Genomic DNA, 15,518 nt, shown 5'->3' on the forward strand with positions numbered 1-15,518 from the left:
TGAGCATAAGCTTTTGTGAGCTACAGCTCAGTTCATCGGATGCTGTAGCTCACGAAAGCTTATGCTTAAATAAATTTGTTAGTCTCTAAGGTGCCACAAGTCCTTCTTTTCTTTTTGTGAATACAGACTAACACGGCTGCTACTCTGAAACCACAGAAAATGAAGTTTCACAAGCTCCTGACAGCAGAATTTATGAAAGAGGCAAACTTCAAGGAGTAATAAAAGATGAAAAATTTCCTCAAGCAATTATTAGGCAGACTTAGCTTATGTTTTTACCATATGAGGGCTCTCACGGAAAATTCCATTATAGCTTTTTTTAATTCACATTTTAGGATTACAGCACGACTTTTAACCACAGATAAAGTAATAGCTGTTTTATAAGTGTCAGAGGAAGGTGGTGGGGAACAGACAGAAAGCCATTACTGGAAGCATGTGCATTTTGTTTGCAGGGAACTTGGTTTATGACTTTTTCATTGGACGTGAATTAAACCCTCGCATTGGAAATTTTGACCTCAAATACTTCTGTGAGTTACGTCCAGGCTTAATTGGCTGGGTGAGTATGAGTACTTTTAACCAGTTTGTTTCACTTGCTTGGATCTTATTAAATATGAAAACTTTTAATTGTGGTAAAGAAATATATGTTTGAAAGAGGGGGAGATGTGCAAAACAGCTGTGTATTAGAAGACATGATTAAAACTGTCATGACAGATCTCATGAGAACAGTTTTTACAGCTCTGTCACATTGGCTGTAGCTCACGAAAACTTATGCTCAAATAAATTTGTTAGTCTCTAAGTTGCCACAAGTCCTCCTTTTCTTATTGCTTGTATTAAGCATTCTAAAAGTGTGACTATGCAGAGGCTATACTTTGTTGAACAATGGCTACTAATGAGTTACCTTTTTGTAAAATTTGTAGGTTTTTTTTAAATAAATGTAACCTAAATCTTGGGTCTAAATTGCCAGACCGTCTGCTTTTAAAAATGAACTATAACATGGTAGAAATAAGTGCCTTTAAATTTGTGCAAAATTTGTAATGAAATCTGACTCTTTTTAGGTTTTTATTAACTTGGCAATGCTGTTGGCTGAGATGAAGGTACAGGATCGTAATGAGCCATCTTTGTCAATGATCCTGGTTAATAGTTTCCAACTTCTCTATGTGGTGGATGCTCTTTGGAATGAGGTAACTAACATTCCCTTCAGTGTATATTAAACTTTTGCTTGCATATCTAGTTAAATTGTGACAGACTAATGTACTCATGCTTTTTTTTATGTATTGTAAATTTCCTTCCTGATTTCTCTAGGAAGCTATCTTGACTACAATGGACATTACCCACGATGGGTTTGGGTTCATGCTAGCATTTGGAGATTTGGTATGGATTCCATTCGTCTACAGTTTACAAGCCTTCTATTTAGTCAATCATCCTAGTGAAATTTCTTGGCCTATTGCTTCTGCAATTATTATTCTGAATAGTAAGTCATGAAAATTTTTTACAGTTACAAAAATATGCTTTATTTCCTTAGCTGAGAGAGGAAGGATGGTCCTGTGGATAGGGCACGTAGGAGGGCCGGAGTTCATTTCCCTTCTCTGCTACAGACTTCCTATGTGGCCTTGGGCAAGTCATTTAATCTCTGTCTCAGTTCCCCACCATAAGTTAAAAATTGTGAGGCCCCCATTACAATAGTTCTTGAGCAGGCATATTAAGTATTCTAGGTTTATGTACACTAAAAAAACCTGAACATATTCTGGGCAACCAATGAGTTGCTTAAGAGGGGATATTTTTTGGCTAGCAATTACTGCAAAGAATAGACTTGTGTTAGATTCACAAGGGGGACTTAGACACCTAATGTGGGCTGTTGTAAAATTAGGCAAATAGGTAGATGAGTTGATGTACCCCCTGGAAGACCTTTGCATATCCCCAGAAGTACGCATACCTGTGGTTGGGAACCACTGTTGAATGGGATAGTCCACCATCTTAGAGAGTTCAGCACCTGGTTCAGAACCAGTGCCTGATTTTGCATGCATTGTGGTGAGTGGGTCCATACTTTCAGGGCAGAGGCCTGGAGGCACCTGATAAGCACCTTCTTCATTGGGTGATTCCTATACATAAAACTAGGAGGACCAGTAACTATAGACGTTGAGCTATGGTTAGCCTGCACACTTTACTAACAGGTAAATCAAGTTTTGGTCCAGTCAAATCTGTCTAGTGATGGGTAGACCTTTTGCCAGAGAAATCTTTCCACTCCCAGGTAAACTGTCTTTGTGAAGGGAGGGAATCAAGAAGCTCTTCTTGGTGTTTAACACAAATCCATGTGCTTGAAGCAGATCTAGTGTCTGGATTGTTGGACTATGTGCTGCTGCTTGGATCAGAGCTCTGATCAAGATGTCATCTAGGAAGGGATAAGGACATGTGAAAGCCCTGAGACTGGAGCCTGGTTATTACTACCACCAGCATCTTGGTAAAGACCCAGGGGGTGGATGAAAGGCTAAAAAATTAGAAGCGTTTGGAACTGGTATGCAAATCTCAGCAGTCTGTGGTGGCATGGTCATATGGGAATGTGGAGGTACACATCTGCTAGATCCACAGAAACAAGGAAGTCCCCTTGAGACAGGGATGCTACTGTTGACGCTAGGATCTCAATCCAGAATCTTCTTCATCCACTTGGTTGAGCTGCTTGAGATCCAGGATAGCTCTGGGACACCTACAGTCCCCTCCGGTGCGCTTCTGAACAATGAAGTATAGTCTTTAAGAATCTTTCTTCTGAGGGAACTTTTTCTATTGCTTCTATGGCCAGAAAATGTGAGTTTTTAACACCAACTTGTGTTTGATGGGGGTTTGGATGAACAAGGGATGGGGTGGAGCCTTTAGTTTGAAGAAGTAACTGCCTCTCTTACCCGCTGTCTGTAGTTGATAGAGATCATACTTCTAAGAACTGGGAAATTCTGCTTCCTAGATTCAGAAATGGATGTAGGCATATTTGTTTGTTGTCATAGTGGGCTCTTAAAGGTGGTGGACCCACCTTTCGATTTTCCACCCAATCTTTGGTTCCAGGGTTTTCCCCCGGTACCTTTGTGAGGAGGATGGACAAAGATAGCGATCACTGCTTGCAGAGGCAATGAAGTAACTGTTTCAAAGTCATGCATTCTTTATTAATTCATCACACAAATAGGGGGATAACTGCCAAGGTAGCCCGGAAGGGTTGGGGGAGGAGGGAAGCAGCAGGTGGGGTGGTGGAGGAGGGAAGGACAAGACCACACTGCACTTCAAAACTTATTGAATGCCAGCCTTCTGTTGCTTGGGCAGTGCTCTGGGGTGGAGTGGTTGGGTGCCCAGAGGGGGCCTCCTCCCCGCGTTCTTGGGTGTCTGGGTGTGGAAGCTATGGAATTTGGGGAGGAGGGCAGATGGTTACACAGGGGCTGCAGTGGTGGTCTGTGCTCCTGCTGCCTTTCCTGCAGCTCCACCAGATGCTGGAGGTATCGGTTTGATCCCCCAGTAGCCTCAGCATTGCATCCTGCCACCTCTCATCTTGCTCCCGCCACCTCTCATCTCGCTCGTCCCTCCTGTCCTTGTGTTCATTTTCTGTTTTCCTGGACTCTGATATTGTTTGCCTCCACGCATTCTGCTGAGCTCTTTCAGTGCGGGAATACTGCATGAGCTCAGAGAACATTTCATCGCGAGTGCGTTTTTTTCGCCTTCTTATCTGCGCTAGCCTCTGGGACGGAGATGATAGGGGGAGCATTGAAACATTTGTAGTTGCGGGAGGAAAAAAGGGAGAGTAGTATTTAAGAAGACATATTTTAGAGAACAATGGGTAGGCTCTTTCACGTTGAACCAAGCTGTTACTATTACCTAGCACGTGTGCTTTTGCTACAAGGTTGCATTTTGCCTCTTATATTGAGGGCCTGCCGGTTTGGTGTGAGAGATCACGCATGCAGGGCCGGGCAACAGAATTCGGCTTGCAGGCAGCCATGATAAGCCACAGTCTTTCGGCTTCTTCAACCTTCATTACACTGAACTGTCACTTTGCTTCTGTGGAGACAGAAGATCTGGCAGCAGGCTGGAAAAAGGGGTGTGGCTAGCACAATCTAGGCAACAGTTTGAACTGCAGACAAGAGGGGAATAGTCCATAAATATCAGAATTGTGGGAGATTCTGGGGAGAGTGGGCAATTAAACATGGTGAGACTGTAGTAGTATATATGAGGAGAGTAATAAAAAAGGAGGCAACCATGAAATGTTGTGGCCTTTTGGATGTACATCTACTTGCAGTGGTATATTGGGCATGTATTTTCCCAAAATAGGTGTATTGCTGAGGAATACACAGTTGCTCTTGTGGGTTATTTAATAGAAATGTAAAACCCGGCATCATGTTTAAAAATAAAACTTGTAAAAAGGCAAAGTTCTTGGTAAAGATTCTCCAAAATCCTATACTTATATATATGTCTTCAGATACAATATGAAACATATTAATATTTGAAACCCAAGTTTTCTTTATAATATTTCAGTTCCATTAGTGAGTGATTCTTGAGAGCTGGGTAATTATAACTATGTGCCTAATGAAATAATCTTCTGATTGCACAAGAGGATATTTTGATGATAGAAAAGTTTACTGAAACCTATTGCAATTATGAAATGAAAATAATTATTTTCTTTATTTTAGTCTTTGGGTATTACATTTTCCGTGGTGCAAACTCACAGAAAAATGCATTTCGGAGGAATCCAAACGATCCCAAATTGGCTCGTAAGTATCTTTTGGCTAACTTAATGTTCAAATTTTTACTACTATCCATACAATATCTCTCAATTATGTACTCTTTACATGCACATTTTAAACGTTATTTTATATCCTACTTTCTGTACGCAGACTTGAAATGTATTCCCACTGCAGCTGGAAAAAGTCTTCTAGTCACAGGCTGGTGGGGCTTGGTTCGTCATCCTAACTATCTAGGTGATATTATCATGGCTCTGGCTTGGTCCCTACCATGTGGTAAGATCCTGAAACTAAAGTGCTTGCTATTAAAAATTTGTGCATGTGTTTTGGCAACTGACTTCCATTTTCTAATTTGCCAATGATTATTTAAGATGCTAGACTGCCTGTAATTAACAGAAAGTTAAATTCAGTGGCGTAAGCCTGATTTGACATCTGGTGTCCCACTATATAACCCCTTTGAACCAGGTTTAGTTTTTGGATAAACTTCTGACTCCTCCTGCTCTCCCTATGCTCTTCTGGGGATGGCTGACTAGTGAGCCCCTTCTTCATTTGTTCGTCCTGGGGCTGTCAGCTGGGCTATGATTTTTACAAATGGAGCTAGAGGAAGCACTTCTTCAGTAGGCAGGGTTTCCCGCTGCATAGGGACAGGCATCACCAGATACGGGCAGGATCTCAAAACAGAGTACATCCAAATGAATTGATGTGAGAGCAAACACACATGAAGGGGCTGTGTGTTGAACTCCTGTAGCTGAACATTATTTTTTTAAACTCCAAAGGTTATGCATTAGAATTAGGATGCAGCTAAAATTGAGCAAATCTTCCACTATTAAAAATGTTTCAGTTTAAAAAAAAAATCCAAACTTCAGAAAGTATGGAAATTCAACATTTAGCTTCAAATATAAATTATTTCAGCTTTTAAATATTTTGACTATAGTGAAGTTCACCTAAAGAGCACTGGCAGCAGTCTTTCTTACCTTAAATTTGGAGCTCTAGGTAGGGAGGATACTTCACCTTTGCATTTCCTTGCATTTTTATGCATCTCACAATACTATAATGTTCTCTCAATGCATTTTTCTGCCTGAATCTCCCTTTTGCTTTAGTCTACAGGAAGTGGGCATTTGTGAGCTTTAGTGCAAAATTACTCGCTTTAAGCATTGTAAAATTTGTCACATGTGTACATAAAACAGAGAGAGCAGGTTTACAAAACTAAAACATGCCTTCTTCCTTGTACTTGTCCTCCAAAAGCAAACTATTAGTCTGTAGTATAGACAAAACTGCCTGCAAAATGTGCCATAGCAGTCTTGGTATATCCTAATATTGAGCGCTAGCTAACAAGGTGTTCAGCGCTGTACAAATAGATGCAATCTCTTTGAAGATGCTCACAGGCCAGAGCAGGCACATGCCATACAGTTCGGTATAGATAAGATGTTGTGTTTTGTATAATCTTTGACCGTATGGTTGGAACCCAATACCTGTATCATGACTTGTATTTCAAGGTTTTTACTCTAACTCTGAATACCAGCATATTTTTCTGAGTTTTGCTATATGTACAATGACTTTCCAACTGTGTTCTACAGGTTTTAATCATATTTTGCCATATTTCTACATGATTTATTTCACCTGCTTGCTTATTCATCGAGAAGCTCGTGATGAACATCAGTGTAAGAAAAAATATGGCCTGGCATGGGAAAGATACTGTCAACGTGTACCATACCGTATATTTCCTTACATCTACTAAGGTACTCCAGGAATTTGGGTTGCAAACTAAGTCTGCAGTTCTAGATTCTTTGCAAATAAAAACGTGCCCCATACCTTTGCACTTGGTCTTTTTGTTTAATTTTTAGGCTTTTCTTAAAGATGTGATCAAACGATGTAGTGAACAAACAAATATGATTATTAGACATAATTTCTCCAAATATTTACCAACTAGTCATTTTAAGCTACACAGTGTGTTCAATTAGAATAAACCAGTTACCTTGTGATGTATGAATAAGTAAAAGATAAGCAAATAGACAGTTCACAGAACTCACATACTTAACTGACTTTCAGTATTACCCCCTGAAAAAATGTGCTCCTCCCCCCCCAAACAAAAAACAACAACTGTAGGGTGTAAGGTTTTGGGGTTTACTACCCAATCAAAATTGTAAGGTTTTGTAAGTTTCTTTTTATTCATGATTACCCAATTTTTCAAGTTAAACTTTAATCTACTGAGTTTATATTTTTTAGAAAAAGTTCATTTAATTGAGCACTGTGATGTGATGTATGTTTTTGTTATATTAAGGGAATAAGATTTCCATCCAGCTCATTTTTCTTCGATCACTTGCTGGTTCCCAGCGGTGAGGAGCTAAAAAACATAGTCCTGCATTCAGTGATAAATGGAAGGTATTATAAGGTGTGGTGTGTAGTACACACTCTGAAGTAAAATAGCTATAGTGTGTTTGCTCTGAATTTTGTAAAATAGCTCTTAATGTACCATAGGATCCATTGACTGTATTATAAAACCTTCACGTTTTTGCTGTACAGTGTTTGAGAATGTGAGATACAATAGCTTTTTTAGGAACAGGGAGAAACTAAAACCATTTCCAGTATTTTTTAAAAAAAATGTTAAGGATTTTGTAAAGTAATGTATTGATTGTCTCAAAAATTAATTGAAGTGTTCATTTAAATATTGTTGACAAATTTTGCTATGAAAATGTAGAAAATATATTCAATCCAAAGTTTGTGAATCTGGCATTACTACTACCTCAAATGTAGGTTTTGCCTTTTATACTGTTGCAAATAGCTAAGTTTTTTCAATATTTCTATTTAAATCAATTTTTATGTGAATCTTTGTCACATTCTAATATATTTTTGTATATATTTGACTTTTTTTAACTAGCATGTATATTTCTTAGCTACTTCTGTCAGTTGTGTTCTTTATATCCCAAGAATGGAATTCTGTCCCACTGCAAAGGTTTAATTTTTATTTGATTAACTAAGTGGGTAATTTTTAATAAGACTGAGTGAGTGCTGAAGTAATTTTGCATTAATGAACCTTGGGGAACTAGTTTTATCCTGCTTGTCTTTCAGTTGGTAGCTTTTTCCAGATACTAAAATTTAGTTAGTCATTGGTCTTGAATTTTAATTGCACTGTGGAGGGAAATTAGGTACTCCATAGTCAGGGTTTCTATCAAACTACAAATTTTAAAAATGTTGAATAGTTGGATTTTTTAAAAATAGTGATAATTGAAAAGCTAGTGTGTTTGGTTTTTTTTTAAATGCACTGAGAGTCCTTTTAGTGAATATAGCATAACTTGTTCAACATGATCATGACAGCTTCAGCAGGTCCATGTGGTTGCTGTTGTTAGGAGAATATTTTAACACCAAATATTTTGATTCTTGGAAAAAACATGTGGTTACAAGTACCACTCTTTTTAATGAGGTTAAATTATGCTACTGAAAAATAAACTAGCAACCTTTCTACAGTCTGCATGCTGTTCCTCAGAGACATGGGTATATATCAACTGCAATTTGTTCTGTATGCTCATATTTTTGATGTAAATTTGATTCTTAAGTAGAATTTTATACAAACAACCAACCTGTAACCTGAAATAAAATTGTTTTTAAAAGTGGTAGAGTGCAAATTTTGATCACTTATTTAATTGCATTTTTAAGAAAACCGTGCCAGCTGAATCTTCATTTGTATAATACCTGAAGAGAAACAAAATTTCAAATGAGATGTTTTATTTGCAAAAACTTTCTTGGCCTTCACTAATGGCAGCATTTATCCTCTATCAGCAAGTTTTTGGACGTTTTAAGCAAAGTTATTTAAACAGTCCTCTTCACATTTTTGGTTTAATCAGGAGTAATCCACACTTGTTACAAATGTATCTTCACACTGTGAGAGGCACCTACCACATTAGTTTGCTTGGTTAATCTCACCCAGCCCCAGCTAATGCTGTGCTGTTTTATGTAGGGGTGGGAATGAGATTTTTCTAACATAATGGGGAGGCTGTCCATGAAATAGTGCCTTTAATTTTCTCTGCAATGGTAAGATGTCCTTGCAAGAGAAGACAAGAGGCCCAGCCCTTGAATGTTGGTCAGCCTGCTGTTGGGTAAGAAGAATCTGGTACCTAATTCTGTCTCCTCCTGTGTGCTTTGGGATGGGGAGCAGTGTTAGGTTTACATGTACTCTTAATATATGTTGGGACAAAGTTTTAATTTTTGTGCATCCTCAGTGTAAGTAACTAAATTCTATTTGCAGTCTTTTTCTCATGATGGTGCAGAGGCTAAAATGTACATTAATATTCATATACATTTTGTTGAAGTGAAAAAGATCTTCATACCAGATCAGTGGTAAATATAATCTGGCTGCTCTTTTTAAACCTGGCAAAACTGGAATGCACAAAGCAACTGAAGTAGTAGTTTCTAATCAGTTATAACACGAAGATTATCCCTGTCATTTTGAAGTGGGCTCTGATAACTCCACGCTAGCTGCCACACTTTGGTAAAATACTTAAATTACCATGGATGGAAGTGAGGAATACACTTTTAATACTATCTAAAAGGTCTTCTCATTGGAGCGGTTAACAACTGTGTTCTTTAAACTTAAATCACAGTGCTACTTAGAATGCTTTACTTTTCTGTCTAGCCTATAGAGAGAGAGTGCGTAGTTACAGAATTTAAACACACTACTTCATATGAATAATCAGATACCAGGGAGGTAAGTGAATGGATAAAACCAAAGCAGGAGGAAAGTATATGTTGTACATCAAACTACAGATTTTTAAATAAGATTTATTTAACCCAAGGAGTGTGGAAGGTACTACGTTATCTTGATAGTATTTGTACAGCAACTAGCTGTCTGACTGCTATTAGTCCTAATGCTTTTGAAACCACTACACTCCCCAGTCTTAGTTGTACAGCAGATAAGATGTGGTTTCATGAACAATAAATGGTGGTGTTTTTTTTCTCTTCTTCCAATTTATCAGTCATCCAGTTGGCACAGCATTGCAACCCCTCTTGTAACCCAGTGACTGGAAGTTCTCATGGTTGGTAGACTAACTGTTGTTACGAAGTTAGTGGACAGACCTGTAGATAACAATATTCCAGCTCTTTGAGGAGTCCGATAAAGTGGACATTCATAATGCATTAGTTCTCTTTGTTCCTCATCTGGACATGTGTGCCTTGCTTGGATAATCTAAAAATTATAATCCAGACACAACAGGATTGTTTAATACCAGGTACATAGTTAAACCAAATGAAAATGTACCCCAACAATTTTTGGTTAGGGGATCTAGTCCTATTTTCACTACATTAGAAACTAAATCTTGCCTTTTCCTTAGCTGACTCAGGGATCAGCTCCAATTCTTATTCATACAAAATTTCCACTCAGCACAGTGCTTGCCCAAGTAAGAACTACAGATAGAAGCCATTGGTATTTCCATGGGCAGCCCAAAGTGATGGCTATGCCATCTACAAACAAATCTGACTTTTATGCTAATAGATGGCAAAACCTACATCTGAAGTTAGCTCTCACCTGCTGTGGTAAAAACGCTATTTCAGGGAGTGGATAAAATCTGTCATGAAGAAAGGGTTCTTCCAGCACATGTGTTGTAGGGCTCCATCGTGCACCATCTATATATAAACCAAAAACTAGAACACCATTTTCAGGTGGGGAAGATCCCTATGATTAGAGAGAGAGAGAGAAATACTTGGATTATATATCGTGAGGTAGAGAACAAGACTTTGCTTTTCGGCATCCTTAAGGATGCTGCTGGTAAAGACTTATTAAAGAACATCAGTCATGAAGTATTTTTACATTTATTGGTAATGTTCAGCCACCTATCATTTAATGAGACATCACATGCTAAAAGGGACAAATTAGTCTTCAGTACTCTCATTTTAAAGGTCAGACTCCATATCACAGTAACTTTTTGTAAAGGATAAAGTAACAGACACTATTGCTAAGGAATTTACCTCCCTTTTTGTACATCTGGCCCCTTTACACCTAGAGTGAGTGAAAATTTTCCAGCTGCATGGTGGTTGGCAGCCTGAAGATGGCATACTCTAAACATAAAATATACCCACCATTAAAGGAAGTTGGAATGCCAAATCCAGGTACGGTGGGTATAGTCCAGCGTGAAGAAGGAAAACAAGTTCAAGCAGGAAAGAAGTCCATGGTTATTTTTTTAATTTATGTGAAAGCAGAGGGGAGCAGGGTGTTTGTGCACAGCTTGATAGTTCCAAGTCATAACAACTCTATATAACAACATACTAGTAGTTTTGGTAGCTGCTTATTCTTGTTTTAATGGGGACTGTAAGGTCTTCAGGGAAGGGACTGTCTCTTTGTTTTCACGGTGCTATCACAATGGGGGCCCCCAGGGTATTACTATGAGGTAGGGCTGTCAAGTGATTAAAAAAATTAATTGCACTGTTAATAAATCATTTATTTAAATAGTTTTGGATGTGTGTATTCTGTGTTGTAAGTGAAATCAATATATTTGAAAATGTAGCAAAGTAATTAAAAATAAATACAAAGTGAGCACTGTACAAATATTTGCACTTTAAAAAACAAAAAAATAGTATTTTTCAATTCACCTAATACAAGGACAGTAGATCAATCTCTTTATCATAAAAGTTAAACTATATTAAAAAAACCCCTCCATTCACAAACAAAACAATGTAAAACTTTAGAGCCGACAAGTCCACTCAGTCCTACTTGTTGCGCCAATTGCTCAGACAAACAAGTTTGCATGAGATAATGTTGCCCGTTCACAATATCACCTGAAAGTGAGAACAGGCCTTCGCATGGCATTGTTGTAGCCAGTGTCACAAGATATTTATGTACCAGATGCACTAAAGATTCATACATCCCTTCATGCTTCAACCACCATTCAAGAGGACATGAGTCCATGCTGATAAGGGGTTATGCTCGATAACCATCCAAAGCAGTGCAGACCGACTCATGCTCATTTTCATCATCTGAGTCAGATGCCACCAGCAGAAGGTTGATTTTCTTTTTTGGTGGTTTGGGTTCTGTAGTTTTCTGAATCGGAGTGTTGCTCTTTTAAGGCTTCTGAAAGCATGCTCCACACCTCGTCCCTCTCATATTTTGAAGGCACTTCAGATTCTTACACCTTGGGTCGAGTGCTGTAGCTATCTTTAGAAATCTCACATTGGTACCTTCTTTGTGTTTTGTCAAATCTTCAATGAAAATGTTATTAAATGAACATGTGCTGGGTCATCATCCAAGACTGCTATAACATGAAATATATGGCAGAATGCGAGTAAAACAGAGCAGGAGACGTACAATTCTCCCCCCAGGAGATTAGTTACATATTTAATATAATCCATTTTTTTTTTTAAATGAGCATGGAAATATGTCCTCTGGAATGGTGGCCGAAGCATGAAAGGGCATATGAATGTTTAGCACATTGGCACGTAAACACCTTGCAATGTCGGATACAAAAGTGTCATGCGAACGCCTGTTCTCACTTTCAAGTGTCGTAATTAAGAGTGGGCAGCATTATCTCCCGTAAATGTAAACAAACTTGTTTGCCTTAGCGATTTGCTGAACGAGAAGTAGGACTGGTGGACGTGTAGGAGGCTCTACATTCTTTTGTTTTTGAGTGCATTTCTGTAACAAAAAAAAATCTACATTTGTAAATTGCACTTTCATGATAAAGAGATTGCACTACAATACTTGTAGAGGGGAATCGAAAAATACCATTTCTTTTGTTTGCCATTTTTACAGTGCAAATATTTGTAATAAAAATAACAATATAAAGTGAGCATTGTCTACTTTGTATACTGTGTTGTAATTGAAATCAATATTTGAAAATGTAGAAAAAACCCAAAAATATTTAATAAATTTCAGTTGATATTCTATTGTTTAACAGTGCAATTTAAACTGCGATTAATTGTGATTAATCAGATTAACTGCCATTACCTACCTCAAGGTAATACCTTGTTAGAGCAGCCAATTTAGGGTTTAGTAAATAAGACCATAACCCTTGGAGTGGACTTGTTCTCAATAAATTGCAAAGTATATTGCTCTAGTACTCACTGCTCCTTACCCACTTACAACCACAAATACTGATATCTATGCCCCCTCTATCCAAGACAGTAAAGAGGTGCTATCCCTTAATTTCCTTGCCTTCTGTCTCTCATGGCTGCGTTTCCATTCTCAAAATTTTGTTGGTGTCTGCTGTCAGAAATGCACTCCTAATTGCTGGCCTGGCCTCAATGTGAGGGTCCAGCTGGGACCTACTAACAGAGCAGCCGTGGGCATGTTCTGTATATACTGAGGTTAAGAGCCCTTCAGTCTTGTACTCTGCCTGCTGAAAGCCCTCTCTGTATAGGTACTAGCAATAGTCAATCTTCTAAGGATGAGTTGGAAATAAACAGAAATGAAAAAGTTTTACTTCTGATTTTCTGCTGATGAATTGTAACCACCAAAATGGGACAGAGGGCAGGGTGGTATTTTCTAGTTCGCTACATATTCAAAGCATCATGGTGTTTGACTCAAGCTTTATGAATATGAGTATAATGTTAGTGGTTTAGGAACAACTTAAAACAAAGCAAGGACAACTTAAATATGGGAGGAGGGGGTGGAGAATGAGCAATAGCCCGCAGGCAAGGATGTCTAAAAAACCCCTGTTTTAGAACTGACCTTGGTCCCTACCGCATTTAGTTTGGCTTCTAGCTGCCGTTACGGCCCTTACCTTAAAAGCAGTTTGTATTATATTTTGTTTTCTTTTGACGTCTCTGAGGTTGCAGTCTTCATCGTGGATCGTAGGAAGCAGTCTATGGGCAAAAGTTAGAGAATCCACTGAGATTCCATTTTGACGAGCATAGTTCTGCAGCACAGCAGTAAGAAACCCTGCAGGAATAAAATACAAACCAACCTAGTATCAAAACACTAAGTGTATTTAAGAACAGAGCCGAGTTTATTCTGAGGCCCACGTTTGCTATGCCATCCCAAACCCAAAATGCTCTGAAAACTGGCATATCATTCCATGAGTGCCATCTCTCAGTGACTTTCAAGTTAAAGCTACTCTGTAATGTAAATATGCAGTAGTGACAAGTAGAGTCTCTCACTCCCTTCACTCCCTGCCCTGAATTTGAAAGTCAAGGTTTTTGTTTTTGTTTTTGTTTTTTTAAACAATTAAAATTTGTTGTTAATACATGATCCAGAACAGCATCCAGCTCAGTACTAGACCTGTGCTCTCTGCAAGAGTAAAAAAATAACAAAAATGTAATCTGGGTTAAATGCAGAAAGGGATTTAGGCATCACAATACCTAACCTTTAAGGACCCTGCCACTGTGTTGAATCATCGTCTCCAAGGTGGCCATCCAGGCTCTCTATACCAAACAGGGAAGCTAGCCACTAAGAAATACTGAGGAGAGGGCTGGGACTTAGGCAGGGCCTAGTGTCAGCTTGGGCTTCACAGCCATGAACCCATACCTGGATTTAGGGCTGACCTGGCTTAGGGGCCTTTCTCAATGCTACACTGATTCAGGCAGATTGGCGATTTCATTGTGGGTGAGTGCTCTAGTAAGTTGGATACAGACATGCACAAACCATCCAGACAGGAAAATTCTTGTTCCTAGCTGTTTGCTGGGGCCCGGGGAATGCCTAGTTTGAGACTCCCACCAGGGCTTGGGCATGAACAGCTTGGCAGATTGTGCCCATCAGCACAAATTTCAGGTGCCTTGGGAACTCTGCTGGCAGAAACTTTGTGTGTGCGCGCACAGACGGGGCGGGGGGGTGGTTCTGAGCATCTCAGTGGTGCCTGAATGTTGGCTGTCAGGGCCTAACGTGGCAGTTAGGCACCTAAAGGCCTTTGTGGCGCTAACCCATAGCTTCTTAGCTGCGCACATCTGGAATTGGCTCTTTTTACTTAGTGACAGAGCCACAATGCACCAGATGCACCTAACTGCCATCAATATTTAGCGCCTCAAAACCCCAGTTCACCTGCTGCCTAACTCTATAGGCATGTAAAGTCCTCTTGGCATCTAAATTTCTGCCAGTGGGCATACACAAAACTGTTTAAGTCCTGTTCATGCAGTGCTGAAGCTGGAACCCCACCGCCCAGGGCTGAACTGAAGTCGTGGAGCTCTCGTAAAGTCACAGGCTCCGTGACAGATTCATAGTCTTATGACTGGTTGCCTTATGCAGCTGCCGCTAGGTGGCAGAGGACACCTAAACATTAGGCATTGTAATGCTGATGCTAAGGCCCCCTTTTTGGATCTAGCCCTAAGTTTTTACACAATGAATTTGCTGAGTAGAACTAAATCGTGATGTTTTAACTGAAGAGGTTTATTCACGGTGATATCCTCATAAGACCCACACATTTTTTTTCCCGAGAGTCCCAACACACACACGTCACATAATGCTAGACACTCCATCTAAAAATCGCAGGTATCAACACTGAGCAGTTCCAAGTTCAGTTCATTTTCATAATGAGGCCATTGGAAATAATGTATTAACAATTTCTTAAAACCAATAGGGGCATTTATTCCAACCCCTTAAACCTTCCTCCCACAGTCAATGTTTTTTCCAGTCATTTTAAACTTCAACTTGTGTGAGGGGGCACAGGTGCAATATGCAGTGAAAAAAGTGCTGGTGCCATAATACTACAGTGTAATAACCAAATAGCCCTGACTTTTGTTGGCAGTTAATTCAGTTTCGGATGCCACCATGAGCGGTCATCATTTAATCAGTAAATGAAAAATGACAAAGGTTATATGGCTAAGCTGTGCAATACCATTTTGGAAGCATAAAAATATAAAGTACACACAGAAAGAGGATCCACATGGATAGCCAAT

The 15,518-nt window shown here is 39.1% G+C and overlaps 2 protein-coding genes across 4 annotated transcripts in view; one reads left to right on the forward strand and one right to left on the reverse strand.

Annotated features, from left to right (window-relative positions):
- The window catches only part of LBR (lamin B receptor), a 43,887-nt gene extending 35,570 nt beyond the window's left edge, over positions 1-8,317 (forward strand). For 2 of the 3 annotated variants that reach the window (XM_077813687.1, XM_077813689.1), the window contains exons 9-14: positions 450-553; positions 1,053-1,178; positions 1,300-1,468; positions 4,656-4,736; positions 4,860-4,982; positions 6,284-8,317. In XM_077813687.1, the coding sequence (XP_077669813.1) occupies positions 450-553; positions 1,053-1,178; positions 1,300-1,468; positions 4,656-4,736; positions 4,860-4,982; positions 6,284-6,444 (764 nt within the window). In that variant the 3' untranslated portion in view covers positions 6,445-8,317. Of the gene's footprint in view, positions 1-449; positions 554-1,052; positions 1,179-1,299; positions 1,469-4,655; positions 4,983-6,283 lie in introns of all 3 variants that reach the window. The other variant, XM_077813690.1, reaches the window with a different exon arrangement.
- A 1,355-nt stretch (positions 8,318-9,672) lies between these two features.
- DNAH14 (dynein axonemal heavy chain 14) overlaps positions 9,673-15,518 on the reverse strand; it is a 448,557-nt gene continuing 442,711 nt past the window's right edge. Inside the window, 3 exon segments of the mRNA XM_077812193.1 lie at positions 9,673-9,885; positions 10,225-10,371; positions 13,412-13,569. Coding sequence (XP_077668319.1) covers positions 9,673-9,885; positions 10,225-10,371; positions 13,412-13,569 — 518 coding nt within the window.

This window comes from Eretmochelys imbricata, chromosome 3 (genome assembly GCF_965152235.1).
Source record: "Eretmochelys imbricata isolate rEreImb1 chromosome 3, rEreImb1.hap1, whole genome shotgun sequence".
Lineage (NCBI taxonomy): Eukaryota > Metazoa > Chordata > Testudines > Cheloniidae > Eretmochelys > Eretmochelys imbricata.